General features: G+C 50.9%; 1 protein-coding gene across 3 annotated transcripts in view; it reads right to left on the bottom strand.

Annotated features, from left to right (window-relative positions):
* LOC114108264 (tetratricopeptide repeat protein 28) overlaps window positions 1–24,911 on the bottom strand; it is a 594,959-nt gene that overhangs the window by 83,525 nt on the left and 486,523 nt on the right. For all 3 annotated transcript variants that reach the window (XM_071614927.1, XM_071614928.1, XM_071614934.1), the window contains 6 exons: window positions 14,116–15,457; window positions 12,368–12,891; window positions 8,491–8,600; window positions 6,823–6,952; window positions 4,635–4,853; window positions 2,190–2,355 (listed from right to left, as the gene is read on the bottom strand). In XM_071614927.1, the coding sequence (XP_071471028.1) occupies window positions 2,190–2,355; window positions 4,635–4,853; window positions 6,823–6,952; window positions 8,491–8,600; window positions 12,368–12,891; window positions 14,116–15,457 (2,491 nt within the window). The remainder of the gene's footprint in view (window positions 1–2,189; window positions 2,356–4,634; window positions 4,854–6,822; window positions 6,953–8,490; window positions 8,601–12,367; window positions 12,892–14,115; window positions 15,458–24,911) is intronic.

Here is a 24,911-nt window from a genome sequence, read left to right as displayed (position 1 = left end):
AGGTACCTCCAGGTCTTAGTTCAGGCTCAGGACTGTGGCCTTCTAAGTCTGATAAACCTGATTGACCTTGCTAATGTGCCCACAGAGGCGGAATTTTTGCCTCTGGGGAGTGAACTTTCATTGGCTAAGCACAAAGAGAGTTGACATACTAGAATTCCAGTTATTACTGGAATAATGACTTTTACAAACAAGTGTTTTTACAGGAGAAACCAAATGATCACCGGAGAGATGGGCAGGACTCGAGGCTTGAAGCAGTCATGGAGGTGGGACTTCTCCTCCAAGGGTTGTGCCCAGTGCCTGGGCTACTGTCTGTCTGCAGCTTATTTCTTGTCACTCCTCTGGCTCCGCTCAACTGTCCCCATTCAGAGAAGCCTCCACTGCTCCCACTACAGGTCTTCCCACCTCACCACAGCCTGGACCTCATTACACCCTGCACTTTCATTTAAGCTCTTACCACAATTTTAATTAACTATTTGTAGGCTGTCTTTTTTGCTATTATTATTTTTTACTGTTTCCCAGGTCAGTGAGAGCGGGAGCCACATCTGCTTCGTGCATGGCGAGCCCTGTACACTGTGGACACCGGGCATTATGGGAGGAAGAGGAGGCAGAAGGGGAATGAAGAGGAACATGGCAACCGCTTGCCACTGTGGAGCAGCCTTGCCGATGGGACACGATCCTCTATCCTCCTGATAGTGCCCCGAACGGGCTTGTTGCAGGAGTTGGCCCTGCTGACTCGGTCCCTTGTCCCTCCCTGCCTGCTGACCACTTCCCCCACCCCTTCCTCAGATGGGAACTCCTCTGATGGCCAGTCTGATCACACAGGCCCACCCGCCTTTCTCTCTGCTGACGTGGCTTTGCGTACCGCTAGTCTGACCTAGTCTGGGGCATTTGTAACTTAAATCTCAGAGGGCAGTCGTACACCCAAGGGCGTGGGGGTCACCACACTGTCAACCCCTGTAATCGTCACACTATTGCCCGGGCCTAAGGACAGGGCACTCTAGGATGCCCAGCAGTCAGGACAAATCAGACCACTGTGTGCGCGTGGCTAAGGCCTGTTCATACTTCACAAAACCAGAAGCTACAGAATGACATTCTTACCTGCCTTGGCTATTTTCTCAAAATATGATTTTGATTTTGATAATTAAAAACAGAACACACCCTGGCCTAGAAGGCTGGGAGGAATTCTTGACGGCTCTGACCCAGGCTCTGACCCTGCAGGGCCACCTGTTCCAGTGCTGGCTTCTGTTGAACCAGGGGCTGGACCAGATCTTGATATTTCATGCATGATTATCTCACCCAAGAGCCTCTCCCAACTTCATAAGCACCCCACAGACCAGTCTGGCTTCTGGAAACGACCACCACACACACAGAGTCGGGGCAAAGCATCTCCACGGGGACTAGTCGTGGAGACAGCTCAGGACTGTGACGACTGCAGATGCCATTGGGACAGGGGTGGGGTGGGGAACAAGCTGACATTTGTCCTTGGACCTGTCGCAAGGAAAAGCAGATTCTCTACCACCAGAGCTACTGGACACTGGGGTTCATGCCTGGAGGACTGAGGGGCCCAGGGAAGCTGGGTGCCTGGCACCATGGAACCCTCTTCTGGTGCTGTAACCCAGACCCAGGTGTTTATGGAAACTATCTCCCGTGTTTTCAACAGTCAATCACTATAAGAAAATGTACCCGTAAGCTGAGACCTTCACAAGCCTGGTAGGAAGCACTTGCCTTCTCTGTTTTTGGTATTTGGAGTTCAGCTCCTTTCACCTGAGCGCCTCCACAGGCAGCAGTGCACAACTCCCTTACTCATGTTAAATTATGCTCTCAAATGGGCCATCAGCGACAGTCCAAACTCACTCATTATCATCTGTTTACAAACCAAAACCAGCCTCAGTTTTAATTAGCTGGTCTGCCTCGTTCAAAGTCATGCTCACTTTAAACAGTCTACACACTCTGCTCAGGGAATGGGCGTCTCTGACCAGGCCCTTCCCATCTGAAGGGAAATTACCAAGAATCAAGACGGCCCCCAGGGCTGCACACCGGGGACAGACTTGCTCTGCCACAGCAGCTGTGCGTAGATGGCGCACAAACGCGTGATTTCCACAGGCTTCCGGGTACTAGTCCAAACAGGAGGCTTATAGAACAGAGGCCTGGAGAGTTAACTGAGGTGGCCTGGGACGTCGTGCTCCTACCTCGAGTAGTAAGACTCCACCCCCAGGGCCTCGCGGACGCTGGTGATGTGCTGCTCCAGGGCCGAGCTGGCTGCCGTTGGGAGCGCTGCACTGCTGCTGGCCTGGAAGTCGCTGGAGTTTTCCACGGTGCTGTCACCCAGGTAGTGCTCATGGAACTTCAGAATTCCTGAAACCAGACAGGCATAGCCAACATCACAGGGGGTTGGGCTGGCTGGAGAGAGGGGCCGAGGGCAGGGCTGGGAGTGCTGAGGCTACGTGACTTCTTGGTAAAGCGCCCCAGAGGTCCTCCTGAGCCCAGGTCAGTGCCCCTTTCCACAGCTTTTGCCATCAGGGGTGGTGCCTGATGACAGGGAATCAAGATGCAGCCTTTGCTGCTGATGACACATTCAGAAGCTCCTGGGTAATTAGACTACTCCCTATGTTTTTCCAAACTCCTGCTTCGCAGAATCACCAGCTAGGGAAGGCCTGCTCTTGGGGTCTGTGCATGACCGTGCCCAGGTAGGTTCTCTGTGGAGGCTGAAATCCTGAACAAACATGTAATTAGCCAAGTGGAAATTGTGTCACAAAAACCTTTCATATCACAAAAGCAAATAAAAATAAACATACAGTATAAAGGTCAAATAAAAACACCCTTTTAAAAATAAGACTAACTGGTCAATGGTCGTTAATGGATTAAAGGTGCAAAAAATGATGTCTCCATGAAACCAAAGTCGTCCACGCTGGTTTTCTGGCAATAAACATGGGGCAGATTCTCAAGTGGTAATGAGCTGTGTCAGCCCTGGAAAACGCCAGTCCTCTCTGATTGGATTAGAGCCCCAGTGAAAGCTTCGGAGTGTCATTAAGAGCAAAGAGGAATGAAAAGGGAAACAATAGGGGCCTCATTACACACGGCTCATTATTACAGGGATCTGGATATGCCACCTGTCAAATCATGTCCCCAAGACGTAACAACCACAGAGAGAAAGAGCTTGATACCCGCCAGTTGTCAGCCTCCTCCTCAGGAGCACCAGCCTTCTGGGAGTGGGGACACTTGGGGATGCCGCTGTGGCTGACACTCGTTCACCAGGTCACTCCGAAAATGGTAATTTAAAACTTTTAGCATAGAAAGGTCAGGGGCAAGGGCGTTCTTTGTGGGAAGCCCATAAGAACATGGACTTGGAGGGGAAAGATTGCAACAATAAAAGTGAGACAACTGAACACCGAGGCGCCAGGGCGCAGGACCAAAGAGCAGCTGGGAGCTGTCATCCAGCACCATTTTTTTCTTTTTTTAAATCAAAGGGAAAGAAACATATTCAAGAAAATCTTGTCAATTCTCACTGGCAGTTGAACTTTTTACAGACATTCAAGAAGCCCATTCTTCAAGATTCCCAATTATAAGATCCACTTCCCCAGTCAATAAACTCTAATTGGATCTGGTCTGTCTCCAACGCGGTAAAGCCATCAGCATTTTATTATGCAAAAAATATGGCCTTAACAGCCAATTAGTGGTTCTGTATTCAGCGAAACTGTTACATCCTGAACGTTTAATGCCGATTTAATCAAAGGGGATTTTTACCCCTAAAATAGATTTTTCAACAAAACTGGTAAAAAAGGGGGTTCTGTTAAACCCAGAAATTTCAAGCTGGAGACTTATAAACTGAGGGTTGCCATTATCATTTTAGTCTAAATTTGCCATGACAAAGGACCACAATTATCAAATCATATCTAGAAAGAACTCATTAGGAGTGGCCGTCTCCTTATTAGTTAATGAGCAGCAGCTGCCTAAGAGTAGGGTGGCTACTGAAATGCCACCTCTTCCTCCTGCTCTTCCCTGACAAGTGCTTCCTGACTCACTGTGAGGGCCACGGTTTCTTGGTAGAGGGGGAAAGCTGAATGTCTTATTAATTGGATGTCCCACTATGGAATATCCACGGTGGCAGTTTTACTGGAACCTGACAATGGATCCTTCATCTAGTCTTTCCCCTTTCACGATTTTTCTTCTCGGGGCTGGTGTTTCTGTTGCCTGATGTTGGGGTTTAAGTGTGAGATGTCCTCAAGGCTCATGTGTGATGCAATGCAAGAACGTTCACAGGTGAGATGCGTAGATGAGGAGAGCTGTCGTCTAAGCAGTGGATTAATCCACTGATATGGATTGGCTGGGCTGGACTGTGAACAAGAAGGGTGTGGCTGGAGGAGGTAGGTCTCTGGGGTTTGTATTTTGTCCTTTGTCCCTGTCAGGGGCGCTCTTTCTCTGCTTCCTTGTGGCCACGTCCTGGGCAGCTTTCATCTGCCAGGATGCCCTGCCCCACCTTGGGCCCAGAGCCATGGAGTCAGCCCACTATGGACCTGACCCCTGAAACCCTGAGCACAAACCAGCCTTTCCTCCCCTGTGTTGTTCTGGTCGGGTCTTTTGATCACAGGCATGACAAAGCTAAGACGCCTGGTCCCCAAGGGCAGCAGCCTCACCTGCCCCTGGAGCCAGCAGCCAGCTGTACAGGTAGCCGGCCGCCAGCGAGTAGTAGAGCACCAGTCCCCTCTGGCTGTTGACCATCTCCAGGATCTGGTCGATGGTGACTGGGGAGTAGGGGTCCGAGTCCTGCTGTCCTGTCTGTCGCTCCACCAGAAGATCAGCAAATGCCCTTGTCCGACCTCTTTCTGCTACAGCCAGGGCTTCATCGTGGTGGCCTAAGAGACAAAGGGACAGGCTGAATGCTCCGTGGTGAGTAAGCCCCCTCAAGGACAACTGGCATCTGGGTTAGATTGTAGGCAGAAACACCACTACCTCTGCTCCCCTAGAGTGACAGACTGCAGAGTCCGTTTCTGCCTCTGATCACCAGTGGGGGCAGGGTGCACACACAGAATCCTGTTCTGTGATTCAACAAGACCCATTTCATGTCACCGTAAGTCACTGGGCCTTCCTGTCTTGCAGCCACACAACAGTCCCCGCAGCTGGGAGCATGGCCCCTCTGCTCCTCATCCCGGGAGGCTCCCTGACCTTGCCCCCAGCACCCCCACCTCACCAGCTTCCCTCCTCCACCTGCATCTGATCTGCAGGACCCACCTCTGGCTCCTCTCTCCTAGATGTGGCCCCTTCGTGCATCACATCATCCAGCCCCCCCTCCCAAGTCCCCCAATGACACCTCCACGCCTATACTGTGCCTGTCCTCTGCTGGGTGCCCTTTCCCTTTTCACCGTGCTTGTCTCAAAAAGAGGGATTGCACTAGTTGTCCCACCTCTCTCAAAGGACTACTTTCAAAATCAAGCGAGGTGCTCTGTGTGAAGGTGTTCCTGAAGCACCACCTGTATGACAAGTGGCACTGTTAATATTAAAGCTGACACTTTATTCCACGCTGGCTCCGGCACGCTTCCCTCTCATCTTCTCTCTTCCAGTCCCCCTGGGCAAAGGGCTTCAACCTCTGAGGTCTCTATTGCTTTAAAATTGCTTCTTTCAAGCTTTCCTCCAGTCTTTCAACCCAACTTCTCATCCACTTCCTGCAGGAAGCTAGTCTATAATGTGGCCTCAAAGCTGATTCATGGATGTGAAGCCTCAAAAAATGCAGAGCCCTCTGCCTTCCAGGGGGGCTTATTTGTAAGTGGGCAGCACAATGCAGAGGATGGATCTCAGGGTAAATATGAGCATGGAAGAGCTGCTAGAGCCAGGTCCATGGAGAGAGCATGCAGAGGCAGGGGACCGGACACCACAGCTGCAGTGGCACAACAAGAATGCCTTGCTGCCCACCATTCAGGCATTGGCACAAAGTGGGCATTCACGGGAGTGTGTTCAAATGTATCTTTTACCCTATTAAGTTACCAATGGGAACAGCTGGGACAGCTCCTGTGCACGCTGGAAAATCAGTCCCATGGTGCTGGACAGACTCAGCACTGTGACTCTAATAGATAGTAAATTATAATCCTGGGCAATGAGTATTTAACTTTTCAAGGGGAAACTTGAGTGTTCCTACACACAGGAAAGGGCAGGTTACTGAGAAGTCCCCAACATTCAACTTCAAAGACTGTTAGTTTCAGTGAATATCTTTTGGGAAGAGGCAGGTGACTGAGGAGTTGGAAGGAGACAGTTAAGGCTTGGATGAGAGGAACTGCAGGCTGCACCAGTGCCCCAGATCATGCAGGCCTGAGAGAACGAGCCCCAACCGTGAACGTCACAGCCCAGAGGACAGGTCAAGAGGGCACACTCCCTGAACAGCGTCGGGGAGGCTATGTGCTGGGGAAACGGAAGACACCTGTGTCTTCTCAGGTGCTTCCCCTTGGTCAGAGGCTTGAGCCAGGTGGGGTGAAGAAGGGAAGGAACGTGAGGGTCAGGGACTCCTGGCCCAGGCATCTGTCTCAGGGACACCTGCTCAGGCTCCCAGGACTGCTATACTTCCCAGTACCAGAGTTTCTCTACTTTAGCACAAACACTGGGTGCTGGACTTGGTGACTTAGATGGCTGGATATCCTGGGAGCCTCTGAACTATTATCCCCAGGGCTGGCACTGGCATGCACACAGTAGGTGCTCTATCAGTCTTTGTCAAATAAAGGAACGAGTGTTCAACTGCTGATTGTGCCTTCAGAGTCTTTTGTGACAACAAATCACACTGCATCAGAGCTGTGGTGGGCACCCTGGGGACAGCGAGCACACAACAACCACTCTCACCAAGGCTGACGAGCACCCGCTGCAAGGCCTGGTAGGACGACGTCTGCAGGTCGAAGAGCGAGAGTCTGCAGTCGGTGCTCAGCTGCGCCTCGTGCCGGATGGTCTCGAACAAGGCCGATGCCCTGTAGAGCTGCAGCGGGGAGAAGGTCGTCACCCACCTCCCAGAGCCAGGCCAGCTCTTGCCAGAGTACAGATGACTCCTGCTAACACCTGGTACCACCCACGTGTTCTTAAAGGTTTGAAAAGAATCTATTTCCAGGGAGGCCACTGTGGGCTGAAGAAGTGTCACCCTGTCCCCAGTAAATCATAACTTATGGAATCAACTTTGGTCAAGAGATCTAAACACAGGGTTATAGACATCAGGTCCAGAGGAAGTTAAGAAAAAAATATTAATCCAAACAAATGCTAATTTTGATTAAAACAAAAGTTCTCTTCTTGTCATCAGGCAACCATGATCCATGGTCCCCAGGAAAAGGGTGCGTAAGGACGGGAATGGGCCCGTGTGGTGGAGGCACCCTGGAGATGGATGAGGCCAGGGCAAGGGCAGAGGCGCCACACTCTCAGGACAGTGGCAGCCTCTGCAGGTGGTTCAATGCCGCAGACCCAATCACTCCCCACCCTCCCCAGGGTCAGGACCATGCTGGACAAGCTCCCTAAGGGGCCACGCCCACTGGCACAAACCCTTTGAGGACCGCCCTCGCCTACTGGAATGGACCCCTTGAGGACCACCCTCGCCCACTCGAATGAGCACTCTGAGGACCAGACAATTGGCATTCTTAATGGAGATCCTGTCCTGTTGTTTCTCCAAACCTAAAGAAGCGCATTCTAACACTAAGAGCCCTACACCAGGAGAGCGCTCAGCAAGGACTATGCTACTGACTGCTGTGTGACTTGGCGAGACTCAGGGCGACAGCTCCCTATTTGTGAAGGGAACAATCATCCTTCGACTTCATGGGTATTTTGAAGAAAAAATTCAGTGAGCAAAAGTACTTTGAAAATAGTAAATCACTCCATCAATATAAATTTTAACTTCTGCAGCCAGAAAATTAGAGTTAATTCTTTAAATTGCCTTTAATAGTTTGAAAGTATAATAAAAATGCCTTAATATTCCAGGAGATGATGGCACGTCCTCAGTGCTTCGAGCACCAGGGAGGAGCCTTGATTGACTTCTCCTCCTTCCCCTTGGCTAAGGGGCGAGTGGTGACCTGAGAAGCAGCCATCTCTCTCCTGCTCCAACCTAACAGAGGAAGCCGTAACTCTAGGGATCTTTCTACTCTCCAGAGATGCATGTCAAGGAACTGCTCTTCAACTGTCTGCACTCACACAGGGGCATGGACTCACCATGGGAGAGAAGTAATATCTTGCTATAACTGGAGACTTAGAAAGACATTAAATCCAATAATCGTGAATTCTTGTTTTGCTTCTATTAAAGTTTAATGTGGAGCAGCAGCACATAATATAAGAATTCCAAAAAAATGACTAGGTCACCTGTCATGTGAGTGAGCAAGGGTCTTCCCTGTGTGAAGTGTCAACACCTCTGGGCTGGCACGGGCTGGGAACCCTGTGCATTGACTCAAGGCATGAGTCGGTATCTGGTGCATTCCACCTCGGCCATCCCTCCCACGCTTCTGGCCATGAACTCCCTGGGGTCAGGGTTCTCTTGCTCACCTGGTGTTGGGCCTCCTCCAGGTTTCCACTAGCCCAAAGGGAGAGGCCTAGACCATGGCGAATTTTTGCCTCATCTTCTCTTCGGCCCAGTTGCTCAGCTAACCTTAAACCTGAAACCAGATAGAAAAATTTAAAGATTCAGAGAAGACAGATAGTTCCACCCCTCATCGAGTCCTGGCAGGTGACTTTGCTTCAGGGGTAAAGAACGCTAACAGCACAGTAGAGGGGGAATGAGACAAGAGCTCTCTTCAATTGCCACGTTGGTGGCACAGTTTCCAGGACACTCAGAGGAGGCCCAGCAAGAGCTCAGGTGATGCTGTGAGCAGCAGACAGGTTTGCTGGGCAGGCAGAAATGGAAACAAATGGAACCTGAACCTGGCGCCCTCCCAGATGCGAACCCGGAGCTTTGCACTTGGAGACTACTGGCTGAGGAATTTATCTTGTCCGATTCTCTGGCTGGCAAAAGCTTTTCCTGAGAGTAAAGTGCAGAATCCACGGTAATACTTCTTCTCGTGTCGCCACACAGCATCGAGTGGGCGCTGAGGGAGGCATGCAATGTTCTCCTGAAAGCAGAACGGGATCTGGCCTGCCCCTGCAGCTGCTGAGACGGCACGTTCCATGTCTACTCTGTTTCCTGAGAGTCTGAGCCTTTGATGTGCTTCCGTGGGGTTGCAAAACCAGCACTCATGTCAAAAGACTTAATTGAGACTGTCCTCATTTTAATGGCCTCAGATAGGCCCCTGCAGTCTGGTTCACTTACCCACAGCAAGCTTCTGGGTTTCAGGACACCAGCAGCCTGTGGGGCCTTGTGGGAGTCCAATCTAAAGGCAGCTACTTACTGTATCGGTCACTAAGCCATTCTCAGTGTCACTCTGCCCTCATTCTCCTGCTCCCGGTACAGAGCGGCTGGCTTGTGAGGAAGACAGCATGGGGGTCCCCAGCCTGCTGCACACAAAAAGCAGGGCTTCCCCTGGTCTATGTCAGAGGTGGCGCTGCCTCTGCACACACCAACCTGTCACTTGTCAGCTGCTGGAGAGGGGCTGAGCTGGAGGAGAGGCCCTGATAAAAGGGACTCTCTGGTTCAGGCTCATAGAAATACATATTTCAAATGCACATTATCTTATATTTTGGGGTGGGGTGGAGACTGGGGATTGAACCCAAAAGCATTTTACCACGGAGCCCCATCCCCAGCCATTTTTATTTATTTAGAGACAGGGTCTCACTGAGTTGCTCAGGGCTTTGCTAAATTGCTAAGGCTGGCCTTAAACTTATGATCCTCCTGCCTCAGCCTCCCACATTGCTGGGATTACAGGCACGAGCCACCATGCCCAGCAACTCAGATTTTTAAACACCTCACAAAAAGGAAACACATGTGGAAAAAAGATGTTTCTTGAGAGAAAACCAGGAGGATACTGATTGTTTTAACTTTCAACAAGCTGCCAGGTTGGTTCTCCAGTTTGATGTCCCTGCCAGGTGTGGGTGTGAGTCAAGTAAACTGCCTGGGGAAGCCAAATTAGAAGGCATGTTTGGTGAGAACAGGAGCTTTGCTTGGTTCCTGTTGTAGCCCAGCACCTAGGACACCTAACTAGCATCAGGCAGTGCTCTATGACAAACAGCTAAAAGCCCATTGGACAGCCAAGTGCATGGTGCACACGGGCAATTCCAGCAGGAGGATCGCAAATTCAAGGCCATCCTGGGCAACTCAAACCCTATGTCAAAATAAAATTTACAAAGGGCTGAAGGTACATCTCAGTGGCAGAGCACTTGTCCAGCATGTGTGAAGCCCTGGGTTCAATTCCCAGAATTGTAAAAAACCAACACAACCCCCTCCCAGACATGGTGAGTGGCCTGCCCAGCTCCTATGTGCATCTGCTGTTCAGGAGGCTGAAATGCCCACACAGCGCCAGAGACTGGCGGCATAACCCCAAGTAAATCACCAAACTGCCCAGTCTCCCTTTCTTCATCTGCAAGATGAGAAACCAGAGGCTCTACCCAGAGGCATCCATCCGCACCACCTGGGGAGCTTGTTCAGCTGACTTAGACCCAGCCTCACTGGGAGATGCCAATGCGGGGGAAGGGCGATGCTGATCTGCAGCCCCCTCCCCTCTGAAGGCCGGGAGAAGGCACTGGGGTATTTTCCAGCTGAATTGTCCCCTCAGTGCAAGAGGCTGCAGACCAATCTTGGAGCACACAAGAGCACCTTGCAGGGGCCTGCACCTGTATCGGCCCGACCCTGTGAGCAGGGCATGGAGGGCTGCTCTGGCTGCGAGCTCAACGTAAGGCAGACACCACGAGAGGCTACAAACACGAGTCTTCAGGTCTCCATGAGACTCAGGAATTGCAAGAAGTAGTAAAAAAGGAGCTGGCAGTTTTCCCTGGTGATGGTGTGGTGTTTCGGGCAGCCAGCTGTGGCACTGAAACAGTATTTCAGGAAGGTCTGGAGAACACAGCTGAGAAGTTGTCAGATGCTGGGTCTCAATTTAATAGTTTTCACAAATTCAACTGAAAATTGCCCCTAGACTGTTGGAATTTCACCAGTCAAGTGGCTCCGGAAGCCAGAAGCCATTGTTCATATTGAATGCACCAAGGCATGGCCCCATCTGCAGGGAGTGGGAGCTAAATAAGGCCTGGACAGAGGCTTGCAGTCCCCCAGGACCCTCAGCCTGCAGCCAGAGGGCCCATCTGTGCAAGAACAGGGAGCCCCTCCCTCACCCTCCACTCTCCAGGTCCCCAGCTGGGGCTCAGCAGTAGCCAGGACAGCACCGCCCCAACCCTGCACTGCTCTCTGCGGTTGGAAATGGCCCCCCACAGGGTCTTGTTTGGTTCCTGGGGTGAGAAAACCCAGAGCCCCACTCTGCAACTAACCAGCTGCATGGTCAGGAAACAAAGACCCTAACCCCGAGCCTCAGGTGACTTAGCTGCAACCTTCAAGGTTGCGAGGATTAAATCAGATTAAATAAACTACCTGTGCAAAACCTTTTGGAAACTATAAATAAGAGGTTTCATAGGAAAACAGCAGTCATTTCCTTTCACTAGTGAGTGTGGGGCATCGCCTCTGCCCTCTCCTGTCCAGGCTCCGAGGAGCCCAGTGTCTGTGGGAGGACCTCAGAGCAGAGGCCACCCAGGGTAAACAGGGGGAGGGCAGACCCTGCCGTGGGGCTTCTGCTCTGGAGAAAAGGAGGCGTCCAAGGACCCACTGTGCTCAGCAAATGGAGGGAACCTGAAGGCAGAGGAGGAGGAGAAGCAGCCAGTTCCCAGGGGAACCCGGAACAGAGCCCCGCCACGCGGCAGCCCAGCACTGCAGGCCCAGGAGGAAAGCTGGCTGAGGGCTCTGGCGACACTCTGGAGGATGCTTAGGTTGGGCCTCAGTCGCCGGCTCAGAGCTGATGACTACACAGCCGTGGTACAGGTCAGGTATTTCCTAGGGGACAACAGGATTTGAGGCACACGGGCTTCCCTCTGACAGACCATCAGTTAGCTGTGACCAGGTCTCACTTGACTCTGGTGTAGTTTGAGTCGTTCACCCAGCAGAGGGTTCTGAGGAGCTGCTCCCTGGGCAGCTGGTGTCACTGACAGTGTGGCAATCTGGGCCCACAGAGCAGGATAAGGTGTTCTGGACAATGACTCAGGGCTCGGCGTGTGGCTCAATGTTAGAGCACTTTCCTAGCACGTGTGAGGCCGGGGTTCGATCCCCAGCATGGCAGGAACACAAAAAAGAACCACAGTGAAGCGCCTCAGAACCACCCAGGGAGCCACTGTGACTCTGGAGTTGAGACATTGTGGCTTCTGAGACCCTCACTCCATGCAGAGACGACCCCTCAAACTGTATACTCCCCCGAGTCTCTGGCAGATGGAGACAGGGTGGCCTGTCACCTACCTTCCTGTAAGTACATGACGGCCTGGGAGTAGTTCTGCAAGGCATGGTGGGTCCTTCCGAGGCTACTGTAGGACACCGTCTTGGCCACCAGGTCGTTCATCTGCGCAGCGATGCTCAAGTGCTGCTCTTGGTAGACCACAGCCCTCTCGAAGGTGCCCAGGGACTCGTACGTCAGGCCCAGGTTCCCGTAGGCTCGGCCCTGGCACGTGGGGTTGTTGGTTTCCTCGGCGATCTGCAGATCGAGCTGGTGGTACTGCAGGGCCGTGTCGTACTCGCCCATCTGCTGGTAGACGCCCCCCAGGCCACAGGCCGCGTCACTCTCCAGGGCTCGGTCCTTCATCTCCCGAGCGATGCTGAGCTGGCGCTCGAGGCAGGAAATGGCCTGCTCGTAGTTCCCCAGCTGGCTGTGCAGACTCCCCAGCTCGCCGTAGGCCTGGGCTTTGTTGGAGGCCTCCCCGAGCTCGTGGGCCACCACCAGCCTCTTTTCAAAGCACACGAGGGCTTGCTGCAGGCTCCCCATGGCCCTGTGGGGATGGAGACAGAAAAGCAATGATATTATTTCGTGCAGGTGCAGACATGCCAAAGCCCCTGAGAAAATGGAAAGCATTTGTCACTGTCACTTACTATAGAAGCTCTTAACTCCTCTTCTAGCTAAAATCTATCATGTGCCCTTAGAGTGAGATGCAGAGGAATTTCATAATCTGGAAAGCAATTCAAAAGTCATCCCTTAGTGACCTTCCCAAGAGCTCGAGATTCAATGGGATATACACCCCAGAGGAAACATAAAACATATTAATAGGCACAATGATAGCAAGTGAACTGTTGGGTTCTTCAGGCTTCCCAATTTCCACTACTGCTTAGACTATGTTTTTGAAATCACTTTACAGAGGCTATAAATCTATCACCTGGGCTTCTCAGAGCACTCTGTGGGTGATGATTTAGTTTGACCCTTCCCCTTCCTCCCATCCCGGGGCCCTAATCCCCTGCCTATGTGGTGAGGCCATAGATTCTGCAGACACAGGCACCCCACATTTGGAAGAAAAGCACCCTTGGCCAACTGTGTGTCTTTGTGTGCTGCTCGGAAATGACATGATCAGAATGGGAAGAGCACAGGACCTGGCAGCAAATCAAACCAGTTGTGTGGGGCCTAAGGATTCCCTTTCCTGAGTCTCAGTTTCTGGGGGGGACACATCCCCAGGCCTGGCAGGTGATAGTGCACAGAAACCAGGACTGCTCTGTCAAGAGAACTCTGAGAGGGGCCCAGCCTGGTGAGGGCATGGGGAAGGGGTCCGTCCACTCCTGCAAATATCCAGGGGCTTTTAGGAAAAGGAGTTAGTGGGTAGTGATGTACTGATAAACACATTCATAAAATGTGGGAGGTATTTAGAAAAGCCCTGTCAAATTGATTCATTCCCATTCCCATCCCTATTCACTCTTTTATCTTGATCCTTTTGATATCATCCAAAAAACACCACTTCTGGAGTCAGAGCCCTGGGTGGGACTCTTAGTTATCCCTTTTAAGCTGTGTAATCTTAAGTATTAACCTAACCTCTCTGGACTTTGGTTTCTTCTTCCGTAACACAAAGGTAATAATATCACCTGCTTAACACAAAGACTGTGGAAGAAAGCAAAGGAGGTTCGTGTGGAAATGCTTTGTGGTTAATAAGCTGCCACGCAGAGGTGCTCTCACCCTCACCGATGCTCCTGTTGTAGGCTTATCTACCTGATCTGTCCTCTGTCATTTTTACCTGTGTCCGTTTCCTAGCCCCCGGTAAGCCTTGGCTTGGTCTTGCATGCGATTCAGACTCTGGGCCACAGATAAATACTGCTCGTAGTACTTGATGGCTTCCTCGTAGTCACCCAGGGCCTCGTAGCAATCCCCCAGGTTGCCGTAGGCGCGGCCCCTGTCGAGCACAGACTCGTTGCCACTGAGCTGCTGCAGCATGGCCAACTGCTGCTCAAAGTAGCCGATGGCTTCCTCCATCACGTTCATGTTCATCTTCGTGATGCCCATGTTGCCATAGACCTGGGCCTCTAGGCTTGGGTCCTTCAGCTTCTGCCCCAGATCCAGCTGCTCCTCGTAACACTTGAAGGCCATCGTGTACTTGCCAAGGGCCATGTAGACCGCAGCCAGGTGCCCATGGGCTCTGCACTCCCCTGGCAGGTCGCTGAGCTCCTGGTACACCTCGAGCTCCTGCGTGTGATAGCCCAGGGCCTTGTCATACTTCTGGATCATCCGGTACGCAGTGCCCAGGGCTGCGTATGCGCTGGCCTCCAGTCTTCGGTCCTTTACGTGATGGGCTAAGCCCAGCTGCTGCTCGTAGAATTTTATTGCACCATTTATATCTTTTTTACAGATGAATATATCGCCCAGGTTCCCTAGGGCCCGGAATTTAGCCTGGGAATTATTCAGGGACTGGGCTAAGGACAACAGGTACTTCTGACACTCCTCAGCTTTGCTGAAATTCAGCAGTGCCTTGAATGCGAGGCCCAGGTTGCAGTAGGCTTTCGCCTGGCTCAACTTGTCATGAAGGTCTTTGGCCAATGCCAGATCCTGCTCGTAGTACTTCACCGCCTCCTGGTAATTGCCAAGGCAGTAATGGGCATAGCCGAGATTGTGGCAGACCTTCCCTTCTCCCTCCATGTCCTGGAGGTCAGGAGCCAGCCGCAGGTACTGTTCGTAATAGGGGGCAGCCTGGACATACTCTCCCCGGGAGCAGTGGAAGTTCCCCAGGTTGCTGAGGGCCCGGGCCTCGCTCTGGATGTCCCTCAGCTCCCGGGCGATGTTCAGGTGGTTCTGATAGTGCTGCAGGGCCCGGTCGTGGGCGCCCAGGGCCTGGTAGGCCACGGCGAGGTTCCCGTGCGTGGACGCCTGGGAGGCGCGGTCGTTCACTTCCATGGAGATCTGCAGCTCCTGCCGGTGGTACTTGACCGCCTGGTCGTATAGGCCCAGGGCGTTGTAGGCATTGCCCATGTTCCCGTAGGCGCGGCCCTGGGCGGCGTAATCGCTCAGCTCCTGGGCGATGCACAGGTGCGTCTTGTGCAGCTTCAGCGCAGTGTCGTAGTCGCCTTTCATCTGGTGGATGATTCCTGGGAAGGAGGAGAGAAGGCCAGGAAGATGGGCATAACTGATGGGTAATTTAGGAAAAAAAATGTAATTTGCAACTCAATTTATAGTAAATACTATCCAGATGAATTAAAGAATTTCAAATAACAGAAGGTAGAATTAAATATTTATCAACTCTCCAGAGGGAGGAGAGCTTTCTAAGCTTCAAAGCAACAGGAAAAAACATCGACAGATTTGATTACAAAAATAAGGACTTTTCTACTGCAAATAAGTATCTAAAATTAAAAGGCCACAAACACTGGGATATATGTGAAACACATATGAAAAAGTTTAATATCTATTGTGAGTAAAGATATCATTCAGTTTTAGAAAAAAATCAAGACCTTGATTTATTTTTTAGAAAAATATTTTTAGCTGTAGGTGGACACAATACCTTTATTTTATTTATTTATATTTTCTAATGTGGTGCCGAGGCTCAAACCCAGTGCCTCACATGTGCCAGGCGAGTGCTCTACAACTGAGCTACAACCCCAGCCCCCCAATTTATTAAAAGAGGCAAAGAACTAGAAATGTTAGCAGACAACTCACATCCAAAGAAATACAAAGAGTAACCACAGGGGGAAATGCTAATTTCCTTTAATAATCAAAGAAATGCAAAATAAACCAACCCTGAAGTACCATTTTACTCCTGCTAAATTAGCAAATAAAAAATTTAAACACCCCCTATACTGATTAGGTTGCCCTGAAATTGATAAACATAACAACTGCTGGGGACATAAACAAGAACAACCTTTGGATCAGCAGTGTGCCAAACGAAGACAGCCCCACTGTGTGTGCGTGTTGAGTGTGTGTGTATGTGTGTGTGTGTGTGTGTGTGTGAGAGAGAGAGAGAGAGAGAGAGAGAGAGAAAGAGAGAGAGAGAGAGAGAGAGAGAGAGAGAGAGAGAGACACTGGGGATTGAGCCCAGGGAGTCTGTCATTGAGTCATATACCCAGCCCTCTACCCCCAGCTTTTTTTGAGACAGGGTCTCTCTAAGTTGCCAGGCTGGCCTTGAACTTGAGATCTTCCTGCCTCAGCCTCCATAGTCTCTGGGACTGTGGCATCTGGTCCTACTCTGACCCCACCATCCTGCTCAAGGGAGCATAAGCTAAGAAAATCAGTCAACGGCCACACAAACTAAGTGTTTTTAGTCTTTGCTGCAGCATTATAGAGAAGTGGAAAATCAGAAACATCTTAAATGCCAAACACTGGGGGACTGTGCCAGTGCATTTTGGCATATCAACTCAACAGAAGATGACACTGTTATTAAAAAGGTCATTATGAAGTCTGTGCATTAAAACGGGAAATGATCTCACGATCGTGTTAACTGGAAAAGCAGGAAGCAATGCTGCAAGCTGCAGGTGACAACTAGGAGAACAAAATTTGTGTGCGTGGACAAGACCTGGAGGGGACTCCACAAGATGAAAGTAGCTGCCATGCTAAGTGAGGGGATTTGAGTGATTTTTGTTCCAAAATTTCCTGTAACTCTGCTCTATGCTTTGACAATCAACAATCACAGCGCTTCAAACAACCCCCATAAACTGCACTCCAGTTCCTAAGCCAAGCCACTGTTTTATCTGCAGTTCAAAATGAGATGCATCATGAATATAAATTAGTTCCAAATGAGGGGTGTCATCAGGGTAGCCAAGGTGGCCCATCCCAGGAGGGGCACTGGAAGAGGTGCAGAACCTCGTGTGTGCTTCCTCCTGGCTCTTGGTTTTGCACATACCTTTCTGTGCACCAGTGAGCAAGCTCTGCAGTGGTGACCAACACCTGCAGAGGCACAGGAATCTTAGCGTCACCAAGACGAGCTCTTATGCAAATGTCTGATTTGAAAATGGGAGCTGTCGAATCCCTGCCTTTGCAACTTACCTAATTTTAGGTCACCCTTTGTTCACTGACTTGTTCACCCAGCAAACGTGAACTAGACTTGTGGTGGCCACAGGGGTACAGAGAGAGATGAAGCCACTCTGCCCTCTGTACAGAACCATAGGGTGGCAGTCAGGTGCGAATCACGCCAGGACACATAATCAATGCTGAAGTCGGGGCGTGGGGGTGGGGGTGAGCCTGCCAGGGCCACCGGATGGCCCTTCCTCCCCACCTGCCATGGAGGTCTGTCTGCCCTGCCACAGGAGTCCTGCCTGCTCCTGGGACTGCCAGCTCTTTGACATTAACTGGACTTAGGGTACTGGGTAAATCACTTAGCCCCACTCCACTGTATTCAGTTCTATAAAATGAGGAGAATTAAGAATAGTGATAGTGACACTAGAGGGTGGTGATAAGGATCAAATGACATAAAATATTTGCAAGTGCACTGTAAACTGTAAGTGAAATTCAAGTATTAGTACTGCAATTACTATATACTTCCAGGAAAGGGAGTTCTTGAGGTGGCAGAGGTAAAATACCGTAATTCTTCTGTGTGTTTTTTATGAGTCAAATATTCCATAATCTTAAAATAACTAAATCACAGTACGTCTATATTAATGGGATAACATGATAATATTAAAATGGTAATGTAGAGTTATATTAAGGAAATATATATGCTACAAAGCCACATTTTGATAAAAACTAACAGGGCACATGTATGCAAACGTATTTACTTTTTGTGTGTGGTGGTAGGATTGAAGGTTTGTTTTTTTTTTTTCTTTTGACTTATCTGTATTTAATTTTTTTTTTAGTTGTAGATGGACACAATATCTTTATTTTATTTATTTTTATGAGGTGCTGGGATTGAACCCAGGGCCTCACATATGCTAGGCAAGCATTCTACCACTGAGCCACAGCCCTGGCCCCATAAATACATATATATATATATTTTAAAATAAGGAACATATAACTCTTAAAGTAATTTTGAACTCTGGTCCAATGGGAGAAGTAACATTTCTGGGACTGATCCGGGAGTCACTCCCTCCCTGGGGTCACAATCCCAGGCTGGCGGCATCAGGGGTGTCCCAGCTGGAAGGCTGGCAGTGTTTCAGAGTCTGTTTCAAGGTCAGGAACTCTAAGGGGCCCAAGAAGAACTAATGCCTCCGCAACACCTGGGATCTCAAGTAGTGAGCAGAGGGCAGCTGGGTGGGTGGCAGGGTGCCTGGATCTCCCACAGGGATGGCTTGCAGTGTTTTTGGCACCATAGCACTGGATTATTTCAATGACCTCCCCCTTCTCTGCAGCACTAGGGACTGAACCCAGGGTAACTCTGCCACTGAGCCACATCCCTGTGTCCCCAATCCTTGTCTTTAAAATTTTTTTTGGATGGGGCCTGCCTTGACCTTGTGATCCTCCTGCTTCAGCCTCCCGAGTTGCTGGGATTACAGGGGGGCAATGCTGCACCTCGCCTGGCTGCAATGAGTTTTAAGCCAGTATGATTACGTTTGGTTGCTACAATGACAGAGGAAACAAGCAACAGAGGTCTTCAGAGAAGGCCACTAGAGGCACGCTGGTCTTCATGTATGTCCCCCCACCAAAGACAAGGTCTCTTTGCTAGCCCCCCACCCTCCTCCAGGATTGATTGTTCAGAAAGCTGAGCCTCAGGAAGGCGCATGATGACAGAAAAGGAACCGGGGTTCAGAATAAAACAAAGTCCTGCTTTATAAGCCTGGCGGTCCTGCCACATTCAGCTGAGTGTCTTTGAGACAGTCAGTGTCTCTGAACTTTGCTTTCCTATTATTTTAATTGAAAGTTGGTTTTATTTTGGCATTTTTTGCTTTCTTACTAACAATGTCAGGTTATAATCATCTCAAAGAAGGAGTATGAGAAGCACACACGCAGCTGGGCATGGAGGCACATGCCTGTAATCCCAGCTACTCAGGAGGCTGAGGCAGGAGGATCACAGGTTTGAGGCCAACCTTCACAATTAAATGAGACCTGTCTCAAAATAAAACAAAACAAAACCAAAAAAAAAAACCCCAAAAAACAAAAAAACAGGATGTAGCTCAGGGGTAGAATGCCCAATTTTGCAAAAAGAAAAATAAAAAACAAAACCACCAATGTGCGTTTTTGAACATATAACATGGCATGAGCAGTACTTAGAGAGAGAAAGGGAAGGGACTCTCTTCCCTCACTCTGGCCGGAAGAGTCTGGGCTAGTTAATAGGGAGCAGTTGGTAGATAATGGCTACCCAGGGTTCGATGATTTGCGAAGGGAACTGCCTGCTGGTGACAGCAAAGTGATCTGACCTGCAGCCAGCCCTCCGAGCCTCCTCCCCGAGCCTCTGTTCTTCCTTCCCAGGGCCTCTGAAGTGTCCAGAGGAAGGGTCTCAAAACAAAGCCTTCCGCAGCAGACAAGGGCGAGCGGTGGGGCTGGTGGGGTGGGGCACTTTTTCTTCTGCGCCTCTCTCTGCTGTCCCCCGGCTGCTAGTCTGGGGGATTCTGAAGGGAACACTGTGCGTGCTCTCTCGCAGCCTCTCTTTGTTGAGCGACATAAAAGCGGCCCTAAGAGCTGCCAGCAGAGCGACTGCACATGCTGAGGGGATAATCTGCAGATCCTCCTTCCCTTTCCAGACCACAGCTTGATTTTCCAGGGCCGTCACTCAGATGAAGACTTACAGAGGGCCTGTCAGCAGGGGCGCGCGAGGTGACAACGTGCTGCAGGGAGGGAATTAAATGAAGATTAGTGGGGCAGAAGACCCTCACAAAGCCCTGCTCTCACCAGGGCGCGCGGGGGAAGGACACGTGGTCGCGAATCCAACCCAGAGCGGGCCTCCTGCTCGGTCACTGCCTTCTTCAGAGGCCGTGGTGGTGAGGCTGGCACAGGGGCCTGGGACACAGTGAGCGCTCCCAACGTTTTAATTTTATCATTAACCATTAAGAGCAAAGAGCACAGGAGCTGCAAACGGGAAACGCCAAACAATTTCAACTAGGACTCGAACACCGGGTATCTGAGCAGTGGACCCTGCCGCCTTTCTCCGTCGGGCCTCCGTGCCCCTCTGCGACAGTGGGGGCGCTCTTCCGCTCACTGAAGACATCCCCGTTGTGATCACCTCTGGTGCGCGACCCGGAGGGGCTTCCAGCCCCTCTCCGGCTTTCAAGGGAACTGAGATCTGCCTTATCCAGCGACCCCCCGAAGAAAACACAGGACCTGGGGACTGGAGGGGCCCACAAGCTCGCTCCCCGCAAGAGGCGGCGTTAATGGGCGAAGCCGGGCGAGAACCCTTGGACCCCCTCCTTAGCTGCACCAGCCCATCGGCTTCCACCGAGGACAGGTGTGCCACGGGCAGTAGCCGCACTGATAAAGGTCTCCGGAGAGGTACACGTGGAAGTATTTATAAAGGAAACAGCATGGCTTCTACGATGTGCTTTAACAGTACTCCAGTGGTGGCAGGGAAAGAGGGACCTGTGTGTGCCTGCCCACTTGCACATTTATGAAAATAGATGAAACAAAATTAGCAAATGTTGATAACGGGGTTATGAGTTTGTGGGGTTCATTACACTATTCTCTCCACCTGTGAAAATGTCCATAATAGAGAGTAAATAATAATGATTGGTAGAGGGGGCTGGGGATGTGGCTCAAGTGGTACTGTGCCTGCCTGGCAAGCGTGAGGCACTGGGTTCAATCCTCAGCACCACATAAAAATAAATAAGTAAAATAAAGGTACTGTGTCCAACTACAACTAAAAAAATAAATATAAAAAAAAGATTGATAGAGAAGTTTGCACTGCATTTTCTTTTTTAAACTGGGGACTAAATTCAGAGGTGCTTTACCACCAACCTACATCCCCAGCCCTTTTTATTTTTCACTTTGAGAGAGTATGACTAAGTTCCTGAGGCTGGCCTCAGACTTGTGATCCTCCTGCCTCAGCCTCCTGAGTCGCTGGGATTCCAGGGGTGAACCACAGCGCCTGGCTAACACGGCATGTTCTTGTGTAACCCCTTTTGGATCAGGAAACTTTTTTGAGTCCTGATCTTAGCTAAGTCCTGATGTGGATGGTTAAGTCCATTTTTCTGTCTCTGGGACCTCAGTAGAGTCACTCCAGCCTTCATACTGTCTCGAGCATGTGAAGGACGTGTGTGGACTGGCAGCAACACAGGCCTTCACCCCACTGACTGAGCTTCGGTAAGACGATGACACTTTATCTTTTGTTCTGAATGATGTTAGAGGATAGGGTGGTACTTTATCTAGGACAGGAGGGGACAGTAAGAACAGCTGAGGCCACCTGCTCATGGTGAGAGTCCTGACTACTCCACCAGCTCCTCCTGCACACGGGGAGGGTGGCCCTGAGTACCCATCATCCCTATCTAGACACCTTTATGCTCCTGGACCCTCTCCCTTCAAGTTTGCACATACAGTTCTTTCACATTGTTCGTAAAATACCTCGAAGCTTGCGGTGGGTTGAGGGGACAGACCTGGCTACTACACAGATGGCTGGAATCCAGGGCGTGAGAGCACCAGACGTGTGGCTCACTGGACGTCACCATGAACATGTTTTCTGGTGACTATGCATGTCCCTGGAGACAAGTCTCCATTGTTTGTGCCAAAGGAGGGCAGCAAAGGTATGAGACTTTAAATGGCAGATAATCCCAGAATCACCTTCCCCAGGACTGCAGCTGCAGACGGGCCCTCACAGTGGGCTCCTCCAGGAACACTCTGGGCCTGGCTCCCTGCCCCATGACCTCATTCGCACCTCGAAACAATCCTTTAAGGTTGATCCTGTGATCCCAGAGCCATGGAAAGTTGGAGAATGTTCTCAGGCCTGCAGGGCTGTCAGGGCAGGTTGGTACTAGAACCGATGTGCGTGGCTCATGGGCCGGACGGACTCTTTCCCTGCTCCTGGAAAGCCTGGTGGACAGGATTCTGTGCCTGCTTCTCCTGTGTCGCTCAGCATCCAAGCTGGCAGCTCAACAGAGGGATAGTCTGACTATGTCTGTATCTAGAGAGCAGAGTGTCCATTAGAGACCAGTAAAATCCTAAGGGACTCCGGCCTGTAGAAGGAGCAGGGGGTGTGATCGCCAGTGGGCGCCACCTCTGGGGAACTCTGGGCCATCTCACTATCTCTGGCCTCCTTACACCGGTCCACTGGGTTTACCAAACCCAGCAGCTCTGCCTGTTCTCTCAGGGGTCGGTGAAGCTAGGAGCCCCATATCTTCTTTTGCTTCATTAACAGTTGAGACGGGGAGAGTTCAATGGCACTTCTGTCCCAGATGTCAGTGCCTTACCTCTGAAGAGCCTGCTGTATGTAACAAGGTCAACAGGGTCGAGGAAATCCCTCTTTCCACCTTCTCCCAGCCCACTCCACTGGAAACTACCTATTTTTCTTTTCTTTTTTTTTTTTTTTTCATTTTGGGTACCAGGGATTGATCTCAGGGGCCTTGGACCACTGAGCCACATCCCAGACCTATTTTGTATTTCATTTAGAGACAGGGTCTCACTGAGTTGCTTAGCACCTCGCTTTTGCTGAGGCTGGCTTTGAACTCATGATCCTCCTGCCTCAGCCTCCCGAGCTGCTGGGATGACAAGTGTGTGTCACTGTGCCTGGCCTACCTATTTTCCTAACCAAACTTGAGGATATCCAGAGGTCCTGATTGTTTAACCTGAAGCTTAAAGGGAGCAGACTCAGTTCCTCTCTGGTCCCCAACTGCTACCATCCCCAAGTCTGGGCTGCATGCACAGTGACAAGAAGCCAGCCTGGAGCCCACAGATAGATATTCCTCTGGCTTCACACACGGCCACACTTCCTGCCTCTTCACACAGTGAGAGACGGAGGCTATAGTGAATGGCTCAGATATTCCCGGGCTGTGTGCTGTAAATCCAGAGGCCATGGGAAGATTAATCGAGCCATGAAGCAGGAGAAGTAATAATTAAACCTATTAAAAAGGAGGTGGCTGGAGAGGGTGCTCGGTGATGGATGGTGAGGTAGGGAGTGCTAGGCACAGTCATCCCTAACAGCTCTGGCCAGGCCACTGTGGCGGGAAGCCTGGAGCAAGTGAAAAATGCGCTGGGCCTGGCTGGCCGAACCCCGCCATTAGTCACTGCTTGGAAAAGCCCAAGTGGGCCTGGTTTCACTCCGGATCACAATAAGAGGCGGGAGGCACCTCATAAGTTAAATGTCGGGGTCCCTTCTGTTTCAGGGCCTGGATGGACTCTGAGGTGCTGAGGTAGCTGCTCCTGCCTCCTGGTTCAGGCCTGGAGCAGGACCAGTCCTGCCTCCTGAGCACCTCCCCAGGTCCCCTGGCCTGCAGAGTGGAGGCCAATTAAAGTGGCACTTACTGCCTTTCCCACCCAGCGCCAACCCAGCCATCCCTGGGTCCCCGTGGTGCTGCCAGGGCCACCAGCCCCTCACTCTCACCTCCGGCTCCCTCCCCCCACGTCTTCTCCTGTGAGTGACCTTCGTCCCTTCCTGGTGTGGGCCGCCTTCCTCCCCTGGCTGTGGGAGATACTGCTGTCTGATTTTCTTCTACCTCCATCACTGCACTCAGGAGAAGTCGGGCACGGCCAAGGACTTGCCATGGAAATGTGAAGGGAAGTGACATGTTCCTTCTGGGTGGTTCTGGGAAACACTTGGGCTGCGACACTCGGCTCCCTCTCGCCCTGTCTCGGGGGCTGCAGAAGCTGTGCGTCCCCCACGGTGCAGCTCTGGGAAGGTGGCACGTGGCAGGCCTGGATCAGTGAGTCACTCGAGGGCCACAGGAACCTGCTGTCGGCCTCGTGTGACTCCATCACTTGGGTGTTTCAGGCCACTGTTGCTAAGGTGCCATCATACCCTGAGGGATGTGCCACTGGCATGGTGCCAACCTTCTAGGCCTTTGTCACAGCCCACAGGCTCATCCTGCATCCCAAAGAAGCCTGTGAGAGGAGAGGCATCTACTAAGAGAAGTGTCCAGAAGAGCTTTTGAGCCATACGCACCTCTGGGTGCTTTAGACTTTAGCCCTGGATCTAGTGAGACCACTAACGTATGTCATCTTGGACCGAATTACATGGACCCAAACAGAACAGGCTCAGCGTAACTGAGGGTCCACATCCCACCCTCAGGGTTAGTTGATCTGTTTTTGATTAAACGATGCTATTAAAAAGAATTAGATCTATTATAATATTTATATAATATAAAATAATCTATTATAATATTTCCTATGAAATCTTGTTAACATCATACATCTATCCCCAGAATCCCCCATACAAGACCCTCTTGAGTGATTTCCTAGCACTCAGCTTCCCTCCCTAAGGAAGGCTGTGCTCCCAACTTCGGGGGAATGTGAATCATGCCCTTCTCTTTCCCTTTGGCTGTCAGGAGACTGACTGGAAAATGAAGCTCTAATACGACAAGCGGGTCAGCCTCCTGGGCTGCGGGCTGGGCTCTTGGTTCTCCTCTTAGTGTTCTACTTTTTTTTTTTGCTACCCGGATTGAACTCAGGGGCCCTCGATCACTGAGCCCCACCCCCAGCCCTATTCTGTATTTTATTTAGAGACAGGGTCTCACTGAGTTGCTTAGGGCCTCGCTTTTGCTG

The sequence above is a fragment of the Marmota flaviventris genome, chromosome 1 (genome assembly GCF_047511675.1).
Source record: "Marmota flaviventris isolate mMarFla1 chromosome 1, mMarFla1.hap1, whole genome shotgun sequence".
Classification (NCBI taxonomy): domain Eukaryota; kingdom Metazoa; phylum Chordata; class Mammalia; order Rodentia; family Sciuridae; genus Marmota; species Marmota flaviventris.
This window is presented reverse-complemented; position numbering and strand designations above follow the sequence as displayed.